The 26,962-nt window shown below is 50.8% G+C and overlaps 2 protein-coding genes across 4 annotated transcripts in view; one reads left to right on the top strand and one right to left on the bottom strand.

Annotated features, from left to right (window-relative positions):
* Positions 1-17,893, top strand: part of Cacna2d4 (calcium voltage-gated channel auxiliary subunit alpha2delta 4) — a 100,504-nt gene extending 82,611 nt beyond the window's left edge. The window contains exons 27-38 of the mRNA XM_055604234.1: positions 5,671-5,732; positions 6,650-6,694; positions 6,878-6,940; positions 11,547-11,617; positions 11,986-12,061; positions 12,508-12,560; positions 13,039-13,091; positions 13,368-13,388; positions 14,724-14,841; positions 16,270-16,382; positions 16,581-16,663; positions 17,585-17,893. Of these exons, the coding sequence (XP_055460209.1) occupies positions 5,671-5,732; positions 6,650-6,694; positions 6,878-6,940; positions 11,547-11,617; positions 11,986-12,061; positions 12,508-12,560; positions 13,039-13,091; positions 13,368-13,388; positions 14,724-14,841; positions 16,270-16,382; positions 16,581-16,663; positions 17,585-17,689 (863 nt within the window). The 3' untranslated portion in view covers positions 17,690-17,893. The remainder of the gene's footprint in view (positions 1-5,670; positions 5,733-6,649; positions 6,695-6,877; positions 6,941-11,546; positions 11,618-11,985; positions 12,062-12,507; positions 12,561-13,038; positions 13,092-13,367; positions 13,389-14,723; positions 14,842-16,269; positions 16,383-16,580; positions 16,664-17,584) is intronic.
* Positions 17,894-19,964: 2,071 nt separating this feature from the next.
* Adipor2 (adiponectin receptor 2) overlaps positions 19,965-26,962 on the bottom strand; it is a 55,900-nt gene continuing 48,902 nt past the window's right edge. For all 3 annotated transcript variants that reach the window (XM_055604119.1, XM_055604121.1, XM_055604120.1), the window contains exons 5-8: positions 26,603-26,789; positions 26,184-26,371; positions 24,567-24,760; positions 19,965-22,761 (exon numbers count right to left, since the gene is read on the bottom strand). In XM_055604119.1, coding sequence (XP_055460094.1) covers positions 22,633-22,761; positions 24,567-24,760; positions 26,184-26,371; positions 26,603-26,789 — 698 coding nt within the window. In that variant the 3' untranslated portion in view covers positions 19,965-22,632. The remainder of the gene's footprint in view (positions 22,762-24,566; positions 24,761-26,183; positions 26,372-26,602; positions 26,790-26,962) is intronic.

Below are 26,962 nucleotides of genomic sequence, written 5' to 3' on the forward strand. Positions count from 1 at the left end.
TTACATTAGGGCTGGGGCCAAGGGCTGAGGGGTCCTTGATTCGGGACTGCTATCCAACAGTGCTAAGAGAGAGTCCCCGTCTACTGTGAAGTCCCTTGTGCCTGCCCTTCCAACAAGGCAACCTGCCACTCCCACCTCCTGTCAGGAGCCTGGTGATCTCTGCCCACAGCCATCTACCCCGGCCTTAAAATCTCAGCTCCAGGCTAGAGGTCATTCCGCTAGGAGGTGACGGCCCTTGCCATCAAGCCTCATGGCCTGAGGTCAAACCCCAGAACCCACGTGGTAGAAGGAGATAACAGACTCCCGAAGGTTATCCTTGGGATGCACACATACAAATACACAAATAAATAAAATTAACACCAACATTCCCTCTGCAGGGACCTTTTCTTTGGCTACTTTATGGTTCTGATCACAGAGACATCTGGGTGGCTGCTTTTTGTCATGTACTGTGAGCTGTTGGGGATAACTCACCTTGCCCTCTCCCTACCCCACCCCAGCTCTAGGCCCTCCTGTTGGTTAAGTCTACACCTTTGCCTCTCAAGTAGTTCTAAGCTTAGTGGCTGGTAACCCCCAGCCTTGCTAAGTTCTTGCCTTAAAGAACAAGCGCTGGGTTGCCTCCAGCCTGGAATCCTGTGAAGCTGGTTCTTGCTAAGTACCTGCCAGGTCCACAGCTAACAGCTGCAGAAGTCAGGCAAGGCACCCTCCCACACAGTCTCTTTCAGCTAGTCACAAGGCCAAGAAGGATCAACACAGGTGCAGGAGCCGGCAGGGAGAAGTTGGTGCTCCAGAGGGGGGGGGGGGAGAGAGAGAGAGAGAGAGAGAGAGAGAGAGAGAGAGAGCTTGGTTTTGCCATTCCTGATGATAAAGCAACACCACAGAGGTGAGGATGCTACATCCCATGGAGGCTCCAGCTGCCTGTGGTCTTGCTGAGGCGTTCTCTGAGGCTATGAGCCCGGCTGAGAGGATATTAAAGAACTGGGGTCTTAGAGGAAGACACAAGGTCCTTGTGGAGGGATAGCAGGGTGGGAAAGAACGAGACAGCCTGGGGCAGGAAGGACAGAGGAAGGACCCAGGTAAGCTATGGCACGTGGAAAGGTATCTGAGATTTAACCTTCATCTATGGCAGGTCCCTCACAAACCAAGGCCAAGGCCTAAGATGGGGACCAAAATGACCCAACGGCCATTAACTACCCCAGGGAAGCCACTCAGCAAGGTTTCCTGCCCGTGCCGCTTTGCATGTTTCTCCTCATCAAAAATTCTGGGCAGATGCAGCTGCACAACAGGTAGCTCAGGAGGAGACTCAGGGAGATTGTCATTCCAGGCACTAGGTGAATCTGCCAAGAACCTCGAGTCCCTAGAGTCCACCACCGAGGCAGATCAGGGATACTGGGCCTGAAGGCTGAGCTCTGTTGAATGTGCTGTGACAGGGCTACCGCCTGGGAGTATGAGCTGCTGACAGGGCAGATCTGTGACTGAAGATGCCCTGTGCCCCTTGCTGTCTCTCCACTTCTGGATCAGCAGCAGAACCTTCCTACCAGAAAGAAGGTCTGCTTTGCTGCTCACTTAAATCTCTCATTTCCCAGTGGATTACTAAGGAGCTTGGGGCACACAGATAAATCTCTAAGGTGGCAGGTCAGTGTGAGTGATGAAGTCGGCCTCCATAAAGGAGGAGGAGTCTGGGAAGGTCTGAACCTCAGCAGTCGGGGAAATGAGATCACCATGAACTTGCCTCCCAGTCAAGTGCTGACATTTATGTACTTAGCCCAGGAAACATTTGTTGAACCCTGTTATGTGCCAGCGTGACTGTAGACCTAAGAATCAGAGCTGATTCTGCTTGCCCTCTATAACCCAGACCCATGTGGTGAGGCATCAACCGGATAAACCAATTGTGTCACTTCGAAAATAAAGCAGCAAAGAGGAAAATGAGAGAGCAAATGACGGGGGGGGGGGGGAAGGGGGGGGGGGGGGGGAAAGGGGGAAAGGGGGGGGGGCAAATGGACGAGGGAGGGGAGAGGAGAGGGAAAGTGAGGGAAAAGAGGAGAGGGAAGAAGGGGGAGGAAGAGAGGGGGAAGAGAGGGAGAGGGAAGGAGGAAAGGGGGAGAGAGAGAGAGAAAAGGGAGAGAGGAAGAGAGGGAAGGAGGGAAAGAGGGGGAGACACAGGGGGAGAAAGGGAAGGAAATAGGGAGAGAAAGAGCAAACGATGGTGGAGAAGATTGCTTTATCTGTGGAGGCCAAGAAAATCTCTGCCAGGTTGTGAGGTTTAAGATGATTTTATAGAGTTGAGATCTGATTATATCAACCAGCCATGTAGAGATCTAGGGTAAGAGCATTCCAGAAAGAGAATGTCCTGATGCAATGTCCTGGAGTAGAATAAGCTGACCATGTCTGAGAAACACAACAAATCAGGCTGAAACCAAAGACACCAACAAGGCTGCCTCATGGGGTTTTCGGGGATCTAAATTTTGCTCTAAATGGAAATGTGGAATGAGGTCAAGCAAAGAAATGATGGGGTTTGACCTTCTGATCACTGTGGTCACATGGATCACAGAAAGGCCAGAGTGGGAAGCTGGGACCCCAAAGGCATATTGCAAGAGAATGTTGGCTTGGTTGCAGCCGTCACAGCAGAAATGAGCAGAGTGAATATTCATTTCTATATGTAATCCTGGAAGCAAGGTCTCCGGAACCAGGTGAACCAAGAGAAACGACAGCCATGGGAAAGAGTGAGCCTTGAAAGGCAGACAACGCAAGGAGACCAGACCCCAGGTCGAGAGTGGGGTCGGCTCTGAACATGAGAAAATGCTTGTGGTTGCTCACAGGGACATAGGGGCTGAGGAGGCTACCGGAATATACCAAATTCTGCAATGGAGAGACAGCCGGCCTCGTAGGATCTGGAGGTGGAACCGCTGGTCTGCCCTCCTAACCCACGTTTCTACCCAAGGAGCCCTGAAGCCTGGCTATCACTGCAGCAGAACCAAACCCTACTTTCTCCAGACCTCACATATTAGAGATGAAGCCTTCTCCAGCTTGGAAGCTGCTGGGACCCTTTGACCACTGGAGCCAAGGATGAAGTCAATAAACTTGTCCCTTCCCTCCCAAGGGGTTGACTGTGGTCAGCATCAGTACCACGGCCCCTGCTAGCGCCTAGAAGCAGGCCCAGCCTTGTTTCTGCAGGTGAAGGAAATCTGTGTGCCGTGAGCAGCTAAAGCAATCCTCAGTGAGAAAGGGCAAAAGGGGGGCCCATGCACCCTCAAAGAAAAAGGTGAGAGGGGAGGCCCACCACCCTTGCTGGGACAGAGCTTTCCCGCTCGGGATGGTGTGCGGTGTCTGTGTTTTTCATGGCTCTGCCTGCCCTCCCCCCACCTCCTCCTTTAAGCCACTTGGACCTTCAAGCCCAGCTGTCCCTTTCACAGACATTTTCCAGACCGACCTCAGAAGTCCTGAGACGGTGAGGAAAACCGTGAGGGAGAGGAGGGGCCTTCTGAGGCCTCGGTTTTTCTCAACTGCAAACTGTATGGCTGTACTGTCCAACGTGGGAGTTACCCCATATTTACATTAAGATGAAATAATATTAACAATTCAGGCCCTCAGTCTCACAAACCACAGGTGGAGTTTCGAGCAGTCATGGGTAATTGGGGTCTACAGTTCGAGACAGGACAGGTGTGGGACATCTCCATCATCCTGTAAAACCCATCTACATGGGGAGGCTTGTGGGTCAGGGGCTACTCGGACCTGTTGTCATAAGATATGCAGGTTCGTAGCGTGCCTGGGTGAGACACTCTGGAGACACTGTTAGTTGCCCTCCAGGATGTTCTGGCCTAGAATCCAGCCCTTGCACCTTCTGTTCCCTTAGCCTCAACAGTGGCGGTGGTACAGGCTTGTAATCACAGCTACTCAAGAGGCTGAGACAGACACATCACAAGTTCAAGGCTAGTCCAGGCAACATAGCAAAACCCTGTTCAAAATGAAAAACAGCCAGGCATGGTGGGGGAGCACGCCTGTAATCCCAGCACTCGGGGAGGCAGAGGCAGGTGGATCTCTGTGAGTTCGAGGCCAGCCTGGTCTTCCAAGGGAGTCCAGTACAGCCAAGGCAACACAGAGAAACGGAATCTTGAAAAACAACAACAACAACAAAAAATTACAATAAAATAAAAACTAAAAAACATAAAAAGTCTGGGGATGCAGCTTAGCAGCAATGACAATCTTGACTTATTACCAGAACCGGATTGTGGCATTGGAAAAGCCAGTACTATAGCCGCTCTGGCTGGAACCCGTCGGACAGGACTATTCCCTAATTTCCTTCCCATTAAACCTCCCAGGCTCGTACCAGGCTGGATTCACATCTGTAAGAAAAGATGCAGATCTATCCTCTTGTGCCATCCTGGGACACAAGCACATAGTGGAAGAGTCACCAGACACTGGAATCAGAACAGGGCGTCGAGTGACTTTCGAATTTCTTAGGCAGGTGGCATAATGACGGAGAAGCCAATCGTGTGCTCAGTGTGCATGAGAGGGCTGCCCACGCGCTCCAGGCCGTTTTGGCTGCCAGGCCTCCCACCCAGATACAGAGGGAAGAACTCAGAGCTACGCCTTACGGGCTCAGGGCCCCGGACCGCAGCTAGGCTTGCTATCTCCTGGCTGGCAACTTAGCCGAGGCATGGAACCTCTACACAGCTTCCGTTCTCTCTCAGCCCGTGGAGTCTAAATGAGGCTAGTGCCAGTCTGTGAAGAATTAGACACCCTCATGCCTGCAAAGCTGCCTGACTCACCCAAAGCACCCAGAATGCCTTTAATATTATTCCAGACGCTAAGAAGTTGGCCTACTTCGGAGACTCTCTATTCAGCATAGCCTGCCTTTTCTTTCTGTTCTTTGGCCCCAAGTTCTCCTGTCGCTCTTTGTCCCAGATTTCTCCTAGGATGTGAGTGCCCCCTTGGGTTCTCCAGACCTATTTGGGAATCAAAGAGGCAGATGGCTCTTGTGATGGGAGGCATCAGAAGGGAAGCATCTGGGCGCTGATGGCACTCCTGGTCCCCAGGAAATAGCCTTGCAAATGGGTGGTCTGTGACTCGGCCTTCGGCAGCTCAGCTTTCTTCCCCGTGCGCCTAACGGGGACCGCGTTTACCAAGGATGCTACACCAGGACTGACGGGGACCATGTTTACCAAGGATGCTACACCAGGACTGAGACCCATGACGCCTGTGAGTTGCTAGATTCACAGAGGCCTTCATTCCAGACTCAATTTGCTACTTGTGGTTCCATGATCTTACACAAGCTGTGCTCTCCCCAGACTCTTTTTTTCACCTGTGTCAAGGGGAGAAGAGCCACACAGCAAGTGTGCCTTGTCCTCCCAGGGACCCAAGAGGAAGCCATCCTTACGGTTGTCTGGCCTTAGAGCCTTACCTTTCTCGGGCATCTCTTGGCACAGCCTTTCCCAACAGGGAGGCTCCACTGGCCTGGATTTTCTCTCCCACTAGACTCCTTCTCCCAAAGGCCCTAGATTCTCCTTGCCAATGACTCAGCCAGTGTTCCCCCCTGCCCTTCTGCCTCTTCCCTCAGCCCCGCTGAGAATCTTCCTCTCTTTAAGTGGATTCTGTTATTTTCTTTTCTCTGTCTGCTCCTTCCCCAAACAAACATCCATCTGGCCTGGCCCTCCTCCTTCCTGGTCCCGGCAGCCGTGGGCATCCAGATGCAAGCAGATTACCTCCAGAGTCAGTTCTGGGCAGCCATGCAACAGGTAGGTGCTTGGGGACTCAGAAGAGGGTGGGGGACTCAACAAGCCATCCATAGGGACGGACTGTCCCCACAGCCTGGCCCGTCAGTCCCACAGGAGACACCCTATTTTATTTCAACCTTCTCTGACCTTTCCTGAACCCTGCATATTGTCTCTCTCTTCCCCACCCCCCACCAACTCCAGTGTCCTGTCCTTGATTAGACCCAATGCAGAGGGTAGAACAGGAACTATTGCTGTTGCTCCCGAACCACCCTAGCCTTCCCTGCCACTGAGGAAGGTAGCAGTTCAATCCGCCTCTCCCTCCAAGACCAAGGCCCTGTCTGCTATCCAGGCTCCTGAGAACTTTCCCTGGCCCTGTCATCTGTACACACACACCAGGAACTGTCACTGCCATGCAGGTGGCCCATGTTTGTCCTCGGAAGAGCACAGCCTGCTGCTCAGTACCCGGTCTGCTGCGACACGCCCACATGTATACACACGCCTGGCACATGGAGCGTGCCCTCATGTACCGACTGCATCTCCCACAGGCAGATCCTCCACGCACAACAGGCACTCCACAAATGGACCACACGGTGTACATACACAATCACACCTGCCACGGACAGACCACCCACATATAAGACACAGCCCACAGGCATCCACACACAACACACGCTTCAGATCCATGGCACACCGCACGTGTACTGATACACGCCTGCACATAGAACCATACATAGCTACCACATGTATACCACACGTAAAATGTGTTCAAATACTCCGCATACACAGCACACATAAACCGACCTGTATCACATGTGCATTGTGTAGATACATGTATACATACACACATCCACACATACCTCATACTTGACGCCACATATGGGCACACACATACTCGAGTGTGCTTGCGCCCCGTTCACAGCGTCTCCTCTTCCTTCCAGTGCAGCACTCTAGAGGGGCCATGCCCGAAAAGCTGCGAGGACGCCGTAAGTTCCCCCCCCCCCCGAGAGCTCAGAGTCCTGTGTCTCTCTCTGGACTGTTTCTCCCCCAAACGCCTCCTTCCTGCCCCCGACTGCAGGGTGCAGCCCTCCTCAGCTGCTAAAGTGAGCAGGAAGGCTGGAGCCAGCAACGGCCCTGGCTATGACCTCCTGTCCTGGCCTCCCCCACAGGATCTGGACTGCTTCGTCGTAGACAACAATGGCTTCATTCTGATCTCAGAGAGACCCCAAGAGGTAAGGGACGAAGGAGCCACTCAAAAAGAACACTGCTCAGAGAGGACAGGGCTGGGCTGCCTCTGTGTGGCCTGGCCCCCTCCCCCTCACAACCAGGAGGGACTTTTGAGCCTGAAGTATTCCTCCTGCCTGCATCTTGCCCTCCTCTATCCATCCCCTCATCCCTTTCTACCACCGAGGTAGCCAGAGGGACTTTCCCCACCTCTGTGTTCCTCTTTGGCTATTTCACTCTAGCCAGCGAGCCAGGGCACCCGTAGGCTAACAAGGACATGGGAGCCATTCTTGCCTCACACAGTAGCCTGCCTCTTCTCCAGCCACCCACTCAGACAGGAGAGGAAGCCACGATGGGAATTTTATATCTGCTCAGCCACAAATCAGACCCTAAAATTAGCCAGGAATTATACTTTAAAAGAAGCCTGTTCAGCCACGGACTAAACCTGAACATATCCACCTGAGCCAGCTCCTTGACCCAAGCCTGAAGTTCTGTGTAATTTCTGAGAGGAACTTCCAGAAGGCATGTGTTCAGGTCAGCTATCAGCTTCCAAGATCTGTTGTGCCTCAGTTTCCTCCCCCTTGAAAGCCAGCGGCTGGACCACCTTATGTAAGGGTTCAACCCCAAGCTGGATCAGCAGAGTTGCCCGGATCTGAGCTGACACCGACCAGGGTCATAGCTGAGGAGTCTCTGTCACTCCAAAGCCATACTGTCGCCTTAGGCACGTGAGGCTGAGGGTCCATGGAAATTGTCAGAACATGACAGGGAGTTGAGCTATAGCACCAGGAGTCTGGGCACAGATGGAAGCCCGAGAGAAAGCACTATGGAGCTGGCTCCCCGGGGACAGTTCTCTTTTGTTTTGGTTTGGTTTTGGCTTTTTGTTTGTTTGGTTTTTGTTTTCTGGTTTTTTTGAGACAGGGTTTCTCTGTGTACCCTTGGCTGTCCTAGAATTCACTCTGTAGCCCAAGCTGGCCTCGAACTCAGAGATCTGCCTGCCTCTGCCTCCTGAGTGCTTGGATTAAAGGTGTGCATCATCACTAGTCAGGCACGACAGTTCTTAAATAACATGAAGCAAGAGCTGAGATGAGAAAGCTGCTTTTGCTGTTTCCTCCAACTGGAAAGGCCTGGTTGTCAATCAGGACACTGCCAGAACTCTGGCCAATCACTATTCCTGGTGCCTGGATAATGGTTTTGCCTCTTTCCTTTTCCTGTCCCCCCTCCCCCTTTATAGGCCATTGTGTCAGAAAACAAAAGTTGACTCTGGCTGAAGAAGCCTAAGGACTGCAGAGTGTCTCAGTCACTCATACCCTAGTCCCACTGCCGTATGACCCATGACTGTGGGTCCTGGTCTCTTGTCAAGTGGCTCAAGGGTCTGAAGTCTGCCCGGAGCCTGAGGAGTAGCAGAGGGAGTCGGGTGGCTTGGTCAGGCAAGGTAAGATTACAGCCAGGTCCAAGAGTGTACCAGAGTGGGGCCTATGGAGGGGCAGAGAGCTTTCAGGGGCATCAGCCTTGTTAGTCAGTGGTCTCTGATGGCAACTGAACAAGAGCTGAGACAGGACGCATGGGTGAGCAGGCACCATTTCAACAGGATCTGCTATGGATACTGAAACATCTCATGTAATGTTCATGAGCTTGAAATATTAATGGCCTTTTGATTTTCCCCCCTAACCATTTGAAAACAAAAAGACCATTCTTTGAGCAAGAACCCACGTGAGCCCCCAATAGGCCAGATGGAGCGCACAGCTTTACCTTATCAGTCTTTGCTCCCCAGCCCAGATCACCTGAGACAGGCAGCAAAGGTAGGATCATGTCAGTGAGGCAGAGCCCAGGGCCCTTGAATGACACATTGGGTTGCTTTGCCCCCATTCTAGCTCATGAATTGTAATCCCAGGACATGGCAGAATCAGTCGGTTTGTTCTGAGACTTATATCTGATGCGACATACATTTTCATTCTCTATTTTAAGTAGTTAGCTTATGTGCCTTCATTTTTCTCGAGTGCTGTATTATCTTATGTTTTGCATAGGCTTACGAGCTATTCCGAATCCTTTATGAAATTAAGCAGAGTATAAATGAAACTAGCTTCTGGAGGCTTCTGCCAGTTCCAAGACACATACACACACACACACACACCCAAACCCCTGCAATGAACAACCATGACCAGAGCCTGTGTGATGCTCTGGGGTAGAGCATGTCTTGTTGTCTGTGATAGTTAGTGGCCTCAGACCAGCTTTGTCTGGGGCACATGTCGAGGGTACAAGTTCCTATCCCCTGGTGGCCATCCTGAGTCCTTCAATACCCTTGTCCAGGTTGCTCTATCACTACTCAAAAGCGTTCTTATGCACTTGGCTGGGTTTCATAGAATTACAGCCAACCATGCAGGTCTCTGGAAGCCAAGGATAAGGAGCACTGACCCCTGGGTTAGCTCTAGGATTCATGTCAAGACCGGAGCTGCAGCTCCTTGACAGGGCTCAGTATCTCTTTCCTCATCTGGACAAGCTACAAGCATCGGTGAATATTCGATGGGCAGCCACACAACAAGCAAGCTAGCCCCGCATTGGGGCAACTATCCCACAGGCAGGGATTGACTCCCAACTAAATCCTTTCCTGCCTAAGCCAGCCACTGGATTCCAGGCTCCAGGGCAAATCTCATAGGACCTTGACTCCATCCCAAACTCACACCAAATGAAACACAGGCAACCCTAGGCCTTTGGATCTTCCAGAGCTCCGCCAGCAGGTGGGCTGTGCTATACCTGGGTAATCTCTGGTGGAGGCTGCCTTGAAAGGCCCCCCCACCGCCAGCACTTTCCCTGGTATAGCCACGTGTTAAAAATCTAGGTCCTGCAGTGAGAAGGGACGCAAAATCCACATTGGAACCTTCCCTTTGTAGGTCCAGAATTTCTATGTGAAGCACTACTTCATTTGGATAAAGGAGAACAGGAACTGTATCCATTAGGAAAGTTGTCTCTGTTGCTTCGGCTTAAGCAAATCACAGGTTATTTCATAGATCAAATCAGCCTAGGCCTAGCATGGCTTTCTGAAGGCCCCAGATATCCCCAGATATCTAGATATCTATCCCAAACAGGAGGGCAACAGTGGCGTTCAGGTGCCCCCTAAAACAGTCCTCTCACTTTAAGTAGATTCCCAGAAGTCCTCATCTGGGCTTTGCACCATTTCATTGGCCAGCCCTCGGTACATGGGTTTCTGGGAAGTGTAGTCTTTTTGTGGACCACATTGCCACCACTGTTGCGGTCAAGCTCCCTTAATAAGGGAAAGTGGATATTTTCTGCTGAAATGTTCCATGTTCCAAGGGCATGGCGTTTTGTTTGCAAAGGCAGAAGTATTTTCCAGTGTCCAGTGTTTTGTTTTTCGAGTCAGGGTTTCTCTGTGTATCCTTGGCTGTCCTGGACTCACTTTGTAGACGAGGCTGGCCTCACACTTACAGCGATCTGCCTGCCCCTGACTGCCTGAGTGCTGGCCTTCCCTGGGAAGCAGGGTGCTTCCCTGTCTTAAAGAATGTTCAGTTTCAGGTTACACACACACCTTCAGTGAACAACCATGAATGAGCAGGGCCTGCGTGGGGTTGGGGGGTAAAGACACATCTCTGCATGGATCTTGGTATCCGGTCATGGAAGAGAAACACATCCAGCCGCTGGATAAGCAGAGAGCTGAGCAGAATCATCCAAGCTGCAGGGCCCATGAGAACTCCAGGCACCTTGGAGGATGCTGGCAATAGTTGCACAAGCCCCCTGACCCTGACTGATGACATCACGAAGAGAGGAATGATGTGTGTGTGTGTGTGTGTGTGTGTGTGTGTGTGTGTGTGCGCGCGCGCGCGCAAGCTCGAGCGCGCGCACGCACACACACACGTATGCGCACTCGTGTGTTATTTCCGGGGTGGGATGGTGAATGACACTTTCCAAAACCCAACCTGTCTGATATTATTTTGGCAACAAACCCAGGGGCAGGGAAAGTGATAAGTAGAGAAAGCAGAGAGGCCCAAAGTGAGCCAGAGCCAAGAGGTGAAAGACAAGTATATGCAGATACATATATAGAAAGACAATATATACGTGTGTATGTATATATATATATATATATATATATATATATATATATAATGATACACATGTATATAATCGATGCAGAGGAGGGAGAGGGCATGGAAGGCAATGCCAGGCCTCCCACCCTCCTTGGCTGAAGAGGCCAGTGTGACTGAAGCCCACAGCAGAGCTTTGCCAAAAAACTATCTTCAACATCACACTGCCACTACTGTTCACAACCACCATTACCGCCGCCGCCGCCATCGCTGTCACCATCATCACCCTCGCCACCCCGAGACACCCAACAAAAAAAAAAAAGCACATTCGACAAATGGCGGCCCACGGAACGCATCTCCTTGCAAGTCCCGACTCTCGGGGATCGTTCGAAGGACCTCTGTACCAATTTTTGAGCCCCCTCTGGGCTGATTTCCCAGGCGGCGGCTGCTATCGGATAGCAGCATGATTTAGAAAGCGTCGCGACGGGCAGTTGGGGGTGGGGGATGGGGCTACGGGGAAGAAGAGCGTCTACGGGGACAGCCTGGTGGTAGCTCTAGCCCCCACCCCCACCCCCCACAGATGGGAAGACTTCTGGGGGAAGTGGATGGCGCTCTCATGACGCAGCTCCTCAGCATGGGGGTGTTCAGCCGGTAAGTGGAATGCGCCTCTCCCTGGTTCTCAGCCCTCAGTCTGACCTCAGGAGGCCCCAAAGATGCCTTCAGAAAGAGACCAGAGACCAAAGTCAATCTAGGGATGGGTGTGAGGATGGGTGTGAGGATGTCTCTCCCCCAGAGAGACTCTCCAGCCTCCGCTCTGTGCTCTGAGGGAAACCGCAGGCCCAAACAGCAGGCATGCTATCTGTGCTCATGAAGCCATCCAGGCATGGCGGCGGGGCAGGGGGGACTTCTGGCTCACTGCTCTAACTTGGACCCCAGTCAGCACAAGCTCTGCCACCAAGGCCCCCAGGTCAGGGCATGGAGTGGTCTTGGCTTCGACGTGGCTTGCTTCTGCCTTTCAGTGTGACCATGTATGACTACCAGGCCATGTGCAAGCCTCCAGATCATCACCACAGTGCAGCCCAGCCCCTGATCAGTGTGAGTGTCACCCCAGGCCTTCCCTCTACCGGGGCACACCCTCCGCCCTGTACTTCAGGGTGTCACCTGGTCCCTGTTCTCATCCAGCCTCAGACCTTCCGGCTCAGGCTACTCAAGACTCTGTCCTGATGTTCACCCCTTCCCCTGGGGCTGTGGGGCTGTCTTGTCCTGGTGGGTGGGACTGTGTGATAGTGGGGTCCAGGCCCTCAGAGCACGTCCTCCACCTCCCAGCCTGACGTTAAGATCTTCAGGGGTCCTCAGCACGGGCCCACCAGAGATGGGGAAATAACCAGACACCTGAAGGGCTTGTCAAATCCTACTGTGGGGTGTCTGACCTGCAGAAGGAGGACTCTGCCCTGGTGAGGGGCAGAGACCCGACGGGCAGGTCGGGTCTGGAGGGTGGCTGTTACGGGGCATCCCCTGGTAATAGCTTTGCTCTCCTCCAGCCTCTCTCTGCCTTCTGGATGGTGGCCAGATGGCTACTGCATGAGTTTCTGCTGTGAGTAGGGGTGAGGTGAAGAACCACCCACACCGGGAGGATTGGGGGTGGGGTCAGGGGAAAGGAGGGCTCCCTGTACCTGGAAACTGGATCATGAGGCTTGGCTCAAAGGGGAGGTCTCCCTGTAGGTAGGGCAGGAATCTTGGGGTTTGGGGGGAGGGGGAGGTCCCATGTGAAGAGACTCCCCTTTGGGGAAGGATCCAGTCATGGTTAGGGATGACAGGCATAAGGATGAGAGGATGCCCTTGCAAATGGAGACCGGAGCATAAGGCTATCTTCAAAAAGGGGCAGCTATGGCCCGCAGGGCAGCCTAGCTCCCTAGCCAAGGGAGGAGGGAGGCATGCGAGTCCACCGCACACCCTCCTTCACTCACGCCCTCAAGCAGAAAGACAGGTTCCTGCAGGGGGGGCAGCTAGATGCAGTGGCACCCCAAGAGCCACCCAGGCCAGCCCCCAAGACCGGGTCCTGTATCCCTCAGGTTCCTGCTAGAGTGGAGCGCTTGGGGATCTTGGGACGACAAAGGGTCAGAGGGTAAGTGCCAGGAGGCAGGCGTGTGCAGCGCTTTGGCCAGCTCATCCGAAAGCTTTGGGGAGGGGTTGGGTGACAGCGAGGTGGGTGCCAAAGCCTTCATGCTCATAATCTCATCTCATCGCCTTCCCCTCCCCTCACTCCTCACCTCTGTGCGTGACGTCACATCACCTCCGCTCCACCTTCGATCCATGTGACATCATCACTGTCCCATGACATCTTGTCCTCGTGTGGTACTGTGCCATGTCCAACCCTGTGGTGGGCTCATATCCCGGCCAGCCAAAGCTGTCTTCCATTACTGTAAGTAGCTCGGCCTGAGAGGTCCTACCTTACCCCATCCATCCCCACCACCGAGCAGCAGGGAGCTGGATGGGTTTGCCTTTAAGCCTGTACTCTGGGAGTACAGAGTTTCTCTACCCTAGGATGCTCCTTATTGGGGGGGGAGGGGTCCCCAAGCCCATAATGGTGCTTAAACTTTAAAGCACCATTTCTGGGAAGCAGGGAAACCTGGACCACAGCCTGCCTTGGGGAACAGCCATCTCCTCTTGAGAGGTTCTAATAATTAAAGGGAGGTGTGTCTGCTCAGGCAGTTGAGATGTCACCAGGTCACCCCAGAGAAGAAAGCAGTGGCACCCGTACCCAGGCAGCTGCCAGCCTCAGCGAGGCTCCGGGCTTGAGGGCGTGTCCTCTGTTGACACATCCTTGCATGAAACTGTGCCTGTGGGCACAGTGCCCCCAAAAGACACTGACGCATTGAGGCGGACCCCACACAGAGCAAAGAAAAGCTTTGTCCCAGCTGCTGTTGACACCTGCCGCCAGCCTAGGAAAGGGAGGACACCTGTTCTCTATGAACCAAGACACACATGGCACTCGGGTTCCTCCACCCCTGTTCAACTTTCTCTGTGTTCTGGGCTCCCAAGGGGCCAGAAGGCTCCCACTGCCTTCTTGTTTGGCTTCCTCATAAACAACACCCCCTCCTTCCCCTCTGCCTCTCTAGCTGCTAACCAGGGCAGGTCCTTGGGCTTGTAGTTCCTGTGGTTGGGCCCCTTCATGATTCCAGGCTGTGGTGGGAAGTGTCTCTCTGTCTCTCTGTCTCTCTGTCTCTCTGTCTCTCTCTCTCTCACACACACACACACACACACACACACACACACACACATACCAGCAGCGCACCGGCGCTTTTCCGGCCCTCGGGCACTGTTTAGCCTGCAGCCTGCCTCTCCTCTTAGTTTCACGGCCTGCGAGGGAAGCGTCTATGTCCAGGCATTGAGGAGGCCCGGGACTCTGCCCCTCACTTGCATGGCGTGACCTTGTGAAAGCCATGTCATGTCCGCACCTCCACTCCCAGGTGTTTGGAATGGCGGCTGCTGTCTTCCTTCCCTGCCTCCCTCCCCGCTGCGCTGTTGATGCCCCGGGACAGCGGCGTGACACGGCGCTCACGGGCGCTCTGCAGATAAATCTCAGGAGCTCTGGGAAGGGTGACAGGGCCGCCTCAGACCCCACTGTGCCTCCTGCTGAGTGCTGGTCACCGTCTCCAAGCCCTGGTAGCAAACTAAAGGGCGCCACGCTTGTAGACGGGCTTCCTAAGGCCTTTGCGACGTGTGACAGCCCTCCTCTCATGCTCCTCTCCTGCAGCCCACAAGCATAAGAAACAGGACCTGCTGCACCCCTGTGACACAGAGTACCCAGTGTTTGTACACCAGACCGCCATTCAGGAGGCCAACGGGATCATCGAGTGTGGGGCCTGCCAGAAGTAAGTCCCCAGGAAGCCAGGAAGCCCAGCCAGGGTGAAGGTCTCCACGCTAGGAAAAGGGGTGTCACCTCAGAGAAGAGTCACTCTCCTCACTTCCCTGCTCTCCAGTACAGCAAACACCCAGGCTCAGGCAAAAAGAGGGGCATGCGGGTGGACAGTTTGGTGGTCCGCTTTAGGAGACACAGGGACAAGGGGTCCAGAGGCCAATTCCTGAGTCTCTCCGAGTCCAAGGCCACCACGCCTCTCTCAAAAACCCTACAGGCTTGCTTCCCTTCTGCTGCAGCCAGACCAGCCACAGCAAGCTAGTGTCAGGGCCTTGCAGGCTTACACCGCAGGTCAGAAAAGAAGCAAGAAGTTCTGCCCTGTACAAACTGGCAGGGCAGTTCTCAGCAAATGCACAAGGTAGATTGGTGGGGCCTTGGTCCTATGCTCCTAGAACTGCCAGATTGGGGCATCGCCAGCCCAAGCCTAGAGTTTTTAGGCAGGACCCAGTCAAGCGAGCTCCTGGGGAGAAGCCCCTAGCTCCATCCAGACTTGGCCCGGAAGACCAAGCCTGCTGACTTCCCACCCTAAACCTTGGAGGAACCAACCAGGACACTTCTGTCCCAACGCAGGAGGACAGTACCTCCAGGGAACTCCCTCAGCCAGTCTTGCTGCTCAGTGGGGCCACCAGGATGTCTGGGGAACCCGAGGCTTACGCCAACTCTTTTGTAACCTCAGATTCTGACCTCAGACAGATGTAGATTTCCATCTCTTCATCACGTGTCACAGCTTAAGCGCACACACAGCAGGCTTCCTAGGACTAGCACTAGTGGCTTGCTTAGCTCAAGAACTGAAAAAAACAAAAAAAAAAAAAATCATCACGGCACGGTAGAGAGTAAGGGCTTCCCAGCAGACAGACTCGACTCTGGTTCTGCTCCTTTCCACCTCTAGCATAACCTTAGGCAAGCTTATCTCCGCTAGCCTGTTTGGTCCTGTGCAGAATGGGAACTATACCAAGTTCACATAACGGTGTAACGGCCACACGTGAGTTCATATGTGTGCTATCTACCTGTGCGTGTGCCTACAAAAGTGCTTGGTGACTGCCTTCACCGCTGTGTATGTAAAACACCTGCCTGCCCAGTGCATTAAAGGCCTTTCCTTCCACCCCAAGCTGTGTATAGGAGCATTGTGCCACCTTGTGGCCAAGACCAGAACTGCAAGTTCTCTGGCTCTCAAGCAGGGACCCCTTGTTTGCTGGGAATGGTGCCTGTTAATGACAGCTCCTTCTTCACCTTCACCGGACTTTTGGGAATAGAGGGTTGTGAAAACGTCCGTAAAAGTACTGGGCTATTGGCCCCAATGTGCCTGGGCCTGCATATCCTTCCCCAGGCCCCAGAAGGTGGCTGCATTCCTACTATCCAGCACCCATCACCCTCTCTGCCACAGGACATTTGTGATGCAACAGATTCCCAGCAGCAACCTGCTCCTGCTAGTGACAGACAGTACCTGTGACTGCAGTGCCTACTCTCCTATCCTCCAGGAGGCCACAGAAGTCAAATATATCCTTCCCACCGTCCACGGGGGAGGGGAGGAGGTCGTGGAAAAGCTCAGATTTGGGGTGCCGAGTCGAGCCTTTCACCATCCTCCCTTGCTTACGGCACTCTGATTTGTGGGCCAGCCCCAGAGGGTGGTGGGGGTGGGGAGGAGCTACCCATCCTGAACTGTGGAGCGGTGTACCTTGACAGTGAGCTCTGCACATAACGCCTCGGTCAAGTGTGACAGGATGCGCTCCCAGAAGCCCCGGCGACGACCAGGCTCCTGTCATGCCTTCCATCCAGAGGTGCGGGCTGCGAACTAACGGTCTCCATACACACCCCCACACCCACCCCCCAGATTTTGTGCTGTGTGTGACTTCTTAAGATACGCACATTTCTGGATGCTGGTGACGCAAGCGTCTGTGTCCGTCCCGATGCAAGACCCCTGCATTCACATTGTATGTGGTGTGTGACACAAGACATAGCGGGTGGTGGCAAGCAAGCGAGTTCCAGGTCAGCTTGGGGGGTGGGGGGGAAGGAAGGTGAGAGGTAAAAGGAGCAGAGAGAAAGGAAGAAAGGGGGAAGAATGGAACAAAAGACTCAAAGGTATCTGGGCCTGGGGCCCACTACGTTTCCCTTCAGGCCTGTCCGTCCTCACTCCTGCTACCTCAACACTACTCGCCATGCTAAAGTGGCTAGTGACAGTAGCGATTGGCATTTATTTCTTTTTAAAGATTTACTTATTTATTTTACATGTATCGGTGCTCTATCTGTAACACCTGCACGGCAGAAGAGGGCATCAGATCCGAGTATAGACGGTTGTGAGCCGCCATGTGGTTGCTGGGAATTGAACTCAGAACCTCTGGAGGAGCAGACAGTGCTCTTAACCTCTGAGCCATCTCTCCAGGCTGCGATTGTTATTTATCAACCCTTGAGCTAGGTGCCTTACAACCCTGTCTCGGCTGGGGATGGCTGCCACAAACCACCTCCCTTAGACATGCTCCTGGAGAGGAGGCTACTCCACATCATTGTGAGAGGAAGGCCCAAAAGACTTAAGTAAGCTATTTCTACTGTCCCTAAAAAGAGAAAGTTTCTTCTCTGTGAAACCTCGAGGCCCCCAGGCTCTCAGTTCGTCTGCATGCCGCCACGCTGTGCATGCTGGTCCTTGGGTTGGGAGGGCCACCTCTCTTCCTCTCCTCATGCTCCTTACCCCTCTGGCTTTACAGGAGAATGCTCAGGACTGTGGCGGCGCTTCAGACACTGTACCTTCGCTCCCTCTGCTCCTGCTATCGCTGTGGGCCTGGCTGCTTCTGCCCCAGCTTCTGTGGTGACCCCAGCCCATCTGACTCCCACAGAAGGGGGACCCTAAAAGAGACATTCTACAAAGTCACCATCTGATGAGGGCCCAGCTCATCAGATGGGCGTGCTCTCGGTTTCAGTCCTGGGCTACCGGTCTCTGCCTCCTAGAGATTGCTGGAAGGATCCCCACGGCTCTCCAGGGTACCAGCCACCCCAAGCTTTCTACTCTTGTCTCTGCTTCAGGACTCCAACAAGAGCTCAAGTGGAAGAAGGAGAGAAGTTAGTTACTCCTGTTTACCAGAGGTCAGACCCAGTCAAAGGGCCGGCTGTTTCCCTGGCTGGTCCACTACAGAGCTGAGGAGTTCTGGGGGCTGGGACTGAGCGGTGAGGCCCATGCAGAGGCTGTGGCAAGGGCATGCTTGCTACAAGTGCAGGGGTCCTTGGGAAGGTACTTTCGCCCATCACGGTGCAAGGGAGGGTAGGCAGAAGGAAAGACAGGAAGACTCAGGGAGGAACCAGAAGGGAAGAAATGGAAAAGAAGCCGAGCATGGTGACACATGCCTTTAATCCCAGAATTTGAGAGGCAGAGGCAGGAAATCTCTGAGTGTGAGGCCAGCCTGGTCTATAAAATGAGTTCCTGACACAAGGGGAGAGGTACAAAGAGAAACCTTATCTTGAAAACAAACAAAAGAGAAAACTCAAGCTTGGAGAGGGAAAACTGGTTGTAAATCTTAGCTTCGTGAAGATACTACGTATTAGGCAATGTACCTAGAGCTGTCTGGCACTGACAATATACTAACTGTTCTCACCCTAGCACCCCGCTTCACGGAAGGTAGTTAAGGTTGGAGGTGTTTGCCCAGCCCAGGTGAGGTACCAAATTGTCACAGCTGTGCTTCTTCATGCCACCAAGACACAGTATGGTCAGGCGTGGCAGGAGAGATCTTTCCCGATTGCCAGCAAAGCACCTGCCTTCCTTGCTTTTCATTTGTGCTGACCTCTACTCCACAGCACTGGGTCTCAAAAAACAAGCACAGGCGGGAGGCCTCCTCACCCAACCAGGCAGAGCATTTGGGAACCAGTTTATTGGCTGCCACAGAAGATAAATACTAAGTGTAAGATTCCAGGCAGCTCCTGGGCATGAGTCGTGGGGCTCTTGTGCCTGGCGCTACTGAGGGACTAAGCTTTAGAACATTGCCAGGGCAGTTGAAGAAAAGGCATTTCTGATAAACTGATGCTGTTTCCATGAGCGAAGTCTCCCAAGGTTTGCCTGCCAGTCAGAACTCCATCAAGAGGCCAGCAGGTGGTAGCCTGGCTTAGGCTAAAGATCCAGCACCTTGACTTCAGGAGTGAACCTGGCACTCCGGCAATTTAAAAAGCAGGGTATGGCATCCTGGCATCTTTCCTCATTTGTGTGTCACCTTCAAGAGTAAGAGCTCAAGGATGCTGTTAGAAGCACTTCAGCCCCAGAAAATGTGCTATTGAGCTTGCCTGTTTTAATAGAACCAACTGAAATAAAAGGCTTCAACACTATTTTGTGATGCTGACTCAAGTTTTGATTCCAGGAACATAGGGGTGGACAGATCTTAAGGTCAGAGAAGCAAGGATAGGGTTAGGAGGGGCTTGATACAAAAAGAACAGAGCAAGGGGTTGGCAGAAACCATGCCAAGCTCAAGGGCAGTTTCAGAAGTAGTCTATGATGGACCCACACACCAGGAAGGCTGCAAAGCAGACTTCCTTTCTGCCATGTGGGACGGTGGCAAACGACAGAGCTGAGTGAGTAGGATGTGTATCTGCCTCTCAGTTCTTAGGCTGGTGTGGCCAAAGGACAGGAAGGAGGGTGGCTGGGTCACAAGGGCAGTCTAAGCCCTTCTCAATAGTTTTTGAGGGGGCTGAGCCAACAAGTACTTAGATTAGGGGTGGGGAAGTACCAGACAGGCTTGTATCTAGTAAGAAAAGAAAATCCAACTAAAGCAGAGCATGCTCTTGAGTTTGAGCAACACCATCCAGAGCCTTCTCTAGTGGATAGCAGGTGGCTCTGATAACACATGGACCTCGTGTGGGCTCCACTTAGCTCCCAGACCTTTATGGTCATGTTAACCAGGTGTAGAAAGAGGGTTTTGTTTTGTTTTTTTAACACAAGGTCTGTGTAGCCCAGGCTAGCGTTTAAACTCGTGATCCTCAAGGCAAGCAAGCTTCTAAAAATTCCTTAAATTTCCTGTCTAAATTTAGGGTGGTAAGGATATCCCAAAAGTGAGCTAAGTTTTTAAAAAAAGGAAAAAAAAAAACACACACACACACACAACAAAGTTCATCTTTCATTTGGCTCTTTTTATTAGAGAAATTGAGAAGACATCAAGTAGGGAAATCCCATGGTGAATGGAACCATCACATAGATGCCTTTCTGGAACCACAACCTTCTATGATCCCCAAAAGTGTGCTTTGTGACTTCAGCAACTTATAAAGGGGAGAGGGAAAATACTGAAAAAGGCCACTGTTTAGTGATCAAAGAATGAAGGTGTACAGGTTCCTAACCATCCTAGGGCCTGGGGCCAAAAAAAGAAAATGAGACATAAATGTGTGCGCAGAGCAAGCCAGCCTCAGACTGCTGAGAGTAAGGCATTCAGGTGCCGCCTGCTGAGTTCCTGGAGGCACCACAAGGTCAAGTGCACATGGAGGCTGTTGGTAGTGAGCTGCGCGAACAGACAGGGGCACACACATGCCCACACACACCCCCAGAAGGGAAGTTATTGACTACACACTGGTGGTGGTGATTCTTTTCCCTACGAGTTTGTGCTATGTTGAACCAGATTCTCCCTGCTTTGGGAAGAGGGATGACTAGACCCAAAGACCTACTTTAGTAGGTGTCACGGGAAAGCATCTCAGCAGTCCCAAATTACACGGGCAGGGAGTAAGCCTGGCTTCTGATATGTGCTGTTGCTACCACAGACCTAGGTGGCTTCCCTCCAGGTGGACACTGTCCTGCCCAAGAGCTTCTTGAGGGATTAACACTGTTAGTTCTGTCCGCCACAAGGCTGTTCATCCAGTTTTCTGTTTGGTGTACCTAGGTTGTCACCCTATCGACAACCAAAATACTCCTAAACTCTTCTCAGGTTTTACAATGGACTCCTTCCCGGATTCCCAGCAGTAGCTGGAGATTTGAAGGTAAAGGAAGGACAATGGCCAAGAAAACCTAGTGAGTAAACAGAAGCTTCTCACATCCCGAAGTATCCCAGAGACGCCCGGCCCGTTACACTGCAATAGCCACCAGCCCCAGGATGTGCTGCCTGCCTGATGTCTTGAAGACTTAAGTACTTGGTTTCTCACTTAGGAGCCAAGATCAAAATTCTCTAAGCCAGACCCAAGTCGTTCACTCCCTCTAAAACCTGTAACAAGATGCCCTGGGACACAGAAATTACTTCTAACTTCTAGCAGCCATTCAAAATTGTGGGCTTAATTCTATCAGGCTACCTGGCAATAACATGCCACTTCCTTTTAAACGCCTTGCAGATGGCACTAAGTGAGTGCTAACAATGCCACAGTAGGGACTGCTGACTTTCTTATTCAAGGGGAGCAGAAGAGTCTGTTCTGTCACACCAAGCTTACCAAGACAGTGCACCAGAGAAAAAAAACATCATCACTCCTAGTCCAGTGGGATGGTTCTCCACACCTGCATATATGACTTCAGGTGAGACCCATGAACATCCAAATCTCTCTAGTGGCTGGCTCCAAGCTAGGAGCTATGACGCCAATGGGGGTGAGGGTAGGGGATGGGGCAGTTTCTTATTTCCCGGTGGAAGGACAGTTAGGGCAGTGATTCTCAATAGAGCAAAGTTTGCAGAATGGCTCAGAACTCCACAGAGAAGGTCTGGAAAATGGCCATACCTCTATTCAGGTAAGAACTAACACCTGGTTATCTGGGACACCAGGGAAGAAGCAGACAGCCCTGTGCTGATGCTCATAGAGGTCCTCCTCACCTCCATCACCGCCTTATACATGTATGGTGGAACCAAGTGGCCCCACTCTTCAGAAAGGCTCATTACTAACTACATAACAGCCTTTCAAATCCCTTCTCTAGAGCCATTATGACAACCTGTGCTGCGTCCACTGAGAAAGCACACACTACCTCCTTCTACTTCCCTCCCCCTCGGGGTGCCTCAGGGCTTGCAGTCTTGAGAGTGGCCAGAAAATCCCTGGCTAGAGCTGTACCCTGCCCCAGCAGGGTCCAAGGGTTACCGGCCTATGGAAGGCACCTTGGTGCACAAGACATCGTGCATTCTGGGGCTACCACTTCATCTTCCTTCTATCACTTTGTGCAAAATTGAAACAGTGTGTGGTACTTGCATGTTTCATCCTTTTAAAAAAAAAGTCTCCCTCCCTCCCTGCCCCTATGTTTTAAATGTTTATATAAATTCTTATTTAAACAGTAAATTAGAAATCTTATTTACATTAATTTCTTGGTTCTCCCAAAGGAGTGCCTAAAATTGCACTCCCACCCTTTTACTGATATAAATGTTCACCTAAATTGGTTTTGATTATTGTTTTAAGGAGCTCCAGTGGCACAATCAATTAGCGCATAGTACTCATATGTATTACTGCTTTAAGGAGAGAGAAAGGGAGAAGAACCACCAACTAAACTGTTTCCCATCTTCTACAAATAAATACGGTCCCATCAGAAGCCAGTCTGTGAGGGAAGGGTCTTGCAGAGTTGCCCTCAATTGGTAGATCCCAAAGGGGAGTCAGGGGATGAGCCATTTCTCCTTTTCTCCAAATCGATGCACTCCATCCTTTGAGGTATGATTTATTTTTGTTTTTCTCTTCTTAGTCTTGTACCCCATGGAGCCCTTGGGCCATCACAAGGCCCACGAGGCTGTCCAAGTTTTGGGGCTTCTCTGGCACTGGCACTGACAGCCAGCAAGGAGGCCTGTGGAAGCTGCAGGCCTGGTTCAGGGTCACAGTCCCTGGCTCCTGGAGAGTATCACAGTGCGTCCTCTTCAGCGCAGCCCCCGCCAATCATGAAACGAAACTCCTGCAGGTTTGAGACGCCGTGGAAGTGAACGAAGGCACCAGCAACCACAAAGATGTGGAACAGCTGATGAGAGTGAAACTAGAGAGAGAAAAGAAACCAAGTGTTACAAAGCCTGCTACAGACAGCTAGGAAGGAGCCCTGCTTCCCAGCTTGTACTGTCAGTGGAAATGCATTGATAGAATTCAAGTTTAAGGTGGGCACAAGAACATTCAGTGGGAACCTCACATTCTCCTGAGTCAAAAGCTAGCTCTCCAAAGAAATACGGGTATTGCCACCGACATAGCGAACTTGGGGGCAAATTCTATGCAGGCCTTGCAGTTAGGCCGCCAAATCCCCAAGGACCCCTGACATCAGCAGCAGGGTATGATTCCCTGATACACTTAAGAAGTTATAACATTCTCTCATGGTTTCAAAATGAAATGCACAGTGATATTTACCAAGACACTGATTTTAGAAGTATAAAGAAGAAAGGTAAATTCGCTAACCTGAAGTTCAGAAGATGGAGTTCAGGATCACCTCCATTTACAGACAGCTAACTAGCCTTAAGAACATGGGTGGCCAACTCAGCATACAACTATGGGCAATGATGAAAAACAGAACCCTACAAGTCAGAGTTCACTTTAAGATCATTCCAAATGTATTATACTGTTGAAATGTTTCGGATCCTCTTTGGTTAGAAATGTCTATCTTTAGCTGGGCATGGTGGCCCACTTTTAATCCCAGCACTCAGGGAAACAGAGGGAGGCAGACTGATGTGAGTTCAAGGCTAGCCTGGTCTATAAAGCCAGGACAGCTAAGGCTACACAGAAAAATTGTCTCAAACAAATAAAATAAAATAAAAGGTCTATCTTTACTCTATCTTTATGTTCTTTCCTTCCCTTCTCTTCCTTCATCTCTCAATATTAGCCACAATCTAGATATCTTCCTCTCCTTCCCTTCCTCCACCAGACACATAGAGACTTGGCCTCTTATCAATACCACTGGGTTTGGGTATCTAGAAGAACCAGCTAGCAAGATGATTTAACAGGTAAAAGCACTTCTTGCACAGGCCTGGCAACCTGAGTTCAGTCCCTGGAACCATTGTAGCAGAAGAGAGCCTACTCCTGAAAGGTGTCCTCTGACCTCTACATGGCATGCCCATTCTAACACACATACTTCAAACATACAATAATAATAACTAAAATAATCAATAACACACACACACACACACACACACACACACACACACACACACACACCCCACACACACACCTTGGTATTTTTTTGTTGTTTGTTTTTCAAGACAGGGTTTCTCTGTGTAGGCCTGGCTGTTCTGAACTAGCTCTGTAGACACACTGGCCTCAAACTCAAGGATTTGCATGCCTCTGCCTCCAGAGTGTGGGGATCAAAGGTATACACAACTACACCTGGTCTCAGCCTTCTCTTCTTAAAAAATGACCTCAGTAGATTGTCCTTCTTTCATAGTGAGAGTCAGGACAGAAAATATAAAACGACCCAACAACCAGTAGTCTCTGTACACTACAGTACAGCAAAAAGAGCGCAGACAACACTAAGCCCACTTGATTCCATTTCTGTGTTTACCACTTAATGCCCACTTGTTGGACAAGCTGTTGAGCCTTCCTAAACCTTAGCTCCCTAATCTGTGAAGTTAAAAGCTAGGACCAGCCTTGTGGGACTGACACAGCACTCACCACTGTCAGACACCAAGTGCTCCGTCACTATAATTATCCCCATGTTCAACTGTCCACAGAAACCAGACAACAAGGGCCAGAATCATGACTGGAACACAAACCTCTTACCTTTCAAACTTTTGATTACATCACTCCCAGTGTGCCACTGACCCGCTACCAGGAACATACCTTATCACCACTGACCACACTTACCCAGATATCACATTTGCCAGGAAAGAAGCGTTCAGGAATGCGGGCCGCATAGAGGGCAGCTCCTGTGATATAGAGGCTAGCCATGAGCATTAGCCAGCCTATCTGCCCTATGGTAGCAGCCTTCAGGAAACCTTCTGAGATGACATAGTGGAAAGTAGGGATGATTCCACTCAGGCCTAAGCCCACAAACACTCCTAAGACATCAGAAGAACAGAAGAAAAAGAGAATACAAGAAAAAGAAGTCAATATTACAACAAAGTTTTATTTACTTTGATCAACTTGAAATTTCAAAGAAAGGTCATTCTTGTTTTAAAGAAAGTCCTTCAAACTTTGAGACACCATTCATCACACAAGACAACACAGCTAGCTATGTTCTACTTACAGATAGAAGCCTCATGGTAAGGCAGCCTTAGGATTAGTCAGAAAGAACCACATTGCCAAGAGCAATGTTAGGAAGGAAAGGCACGGGGCACCGCTTTACTTCCTTGAATGCAACCCTTTCACAGGCAGAGTACAACAGAGTGTCATCTGGTGAGCTTTCCCCAGAGACTCCAGGGCTCACCCAGCATCACCAGTAAGCTGCTGGCATGCCACAGCACATATATGAACACACACATGACACACACTCAGAAAACATGTGCAGCTAAATGAGAAGTGAAAATGGCACACTTAACTACATGAAAGTTGGGGACTAAAAAGACCCAAATAAAAACTAATTCACCCCTCTACTCTCCTCCAAAGCACAGCTATACTCTGTTCCTTTCCTCTGAATGCGAACAGAGGCTGCTGAAAGTGCTTTTCCCTCTGAGAGTCAAAGCCTCAGGACTTAACCTTCTACTGTTTATAAATAGTAGAATGCTCAGCACCACTCAGCAAAGATGGTCTTAGCTCATGTACTCAAATAGGTTTAACACTATTGACCTAGTGAACAACTACAGAGCCAGTGTTGGCTGTTGTTTATTTGCTCATGTGGATATCTCAAAAAGGAAGACAGCAGAATGCTATAATGTCACTAACATGAGGTTAGTTCTGTTTCTAGCATTCTAGAAACATGCAGATGAATCATGAATCTAGAAACATTCATGCAGATGAATCAGGGCTTGAATTTTATAACAAGAAGAAATACTGGTTGTAATATTGCTTGGGAGGCATTATTTTGGGGACAGAAAGCAGAAGACACAACTGCAGACACAGAATTTATAAAGATTTTGTCAGAATCACTCAGCACAGGCTACTGCTTTCAAAATTAAAGGCCGTGTTTTTCAAACTTCTGGTTCTGCAAATGCAACAATGTCACAGGGCACTCAGAAGGCATTACCCAAATATCAAAGGTTATTGGAGCATAATTAGCATGAACTGAGACCTTATTTATCAAAGCAATTTAAATGAAAATATAAAATACTAAATATGACACAAAATGCATTAAGCTGAAAGAATGGAGAAGTCAACACTGGCCAAAATATCCGTGTGCACTCCTCTGCCCTGTGCAGTCCCACAACTCACCTCCGGGTGAACGACAAGCTCAGCGGTCACTGCCTCTCTGCATTGAAACCACAGCCCATGTGCAATGCGCACCTTACGTGACAGGTGATTAACCGCACGTTCACATGCACTCACCTGCTCTGACCCCCCGGTACTGAGGGGTGGCAAACATGTCCCACTGGGAGACGATAATGGCTGCAATGCCCAGCACACAGATGACAATCAGGTAGATGAAGCAAGGTTGTGGGTTACAGTAGAAAGAATAATAAAGCCAAGGAACAAAACTTCCCATGATCAGAAGAGCAATACCAGAGTAATCCAATCTAGGATTGAAATTTAAAAGAACTCCATTTAATGCTAAAAATTATCATCCATTATAGGCTCCAATTAATCCCCCATGACTTATGACATCAGTAACAACTAAGAAGCAAACTGGGCTGTCTGCATCAATGAAAGGAAGATGCAGCAGCATGGGAACCCTGCTGGCTCTGGTGGTTGTTCCTGTCCCACTAACGCTGAAGCACAGCTCCTAACAGGAAAACAGGAATACTTACTTAGAGAAGAGTCGGGAGACCCCTTCCGAGTGGCAGTAGACTGTGTGGAAGAGCCATGAAAATGAAAGGCAGAGAATGGCTCCCAAGAAGAACAACCCAAAGACTACTTTCTCTTGCAGAGGGGCCACAAAGGATATATTTGGGCGAAACATATAAAAGATCCCCAGGCACAGGAAGAATACACAACCTAGAAAAAGAATACAAGGAAAGAATAAAATGCACTCTGACAGAATGGTTTTGTGCACTCACTGTGTTTTCAGTTTTTCCTAGTAGCAATGATACCAAAACCATAAATTCTGTGAGAAAAAAACTTAAAAACAATAATATTTATCCAAGATTTTAGCTGGGGTCATATACAGT

Source organism: Psammomys obesus, unplaced genomic scaffold, assembly GCF_907164565.1.
Source record: "Psammomys obesus unplaced genomic scaffold, mPsaObe1.curated_primary_1811, whole genome shotgun sequence".
Lineage (NCBI taxonomy): Eukaryota > Metazoa > Chordata > Mammalia > Rodentia > Muridae > Psammomys > Psammomys obesus.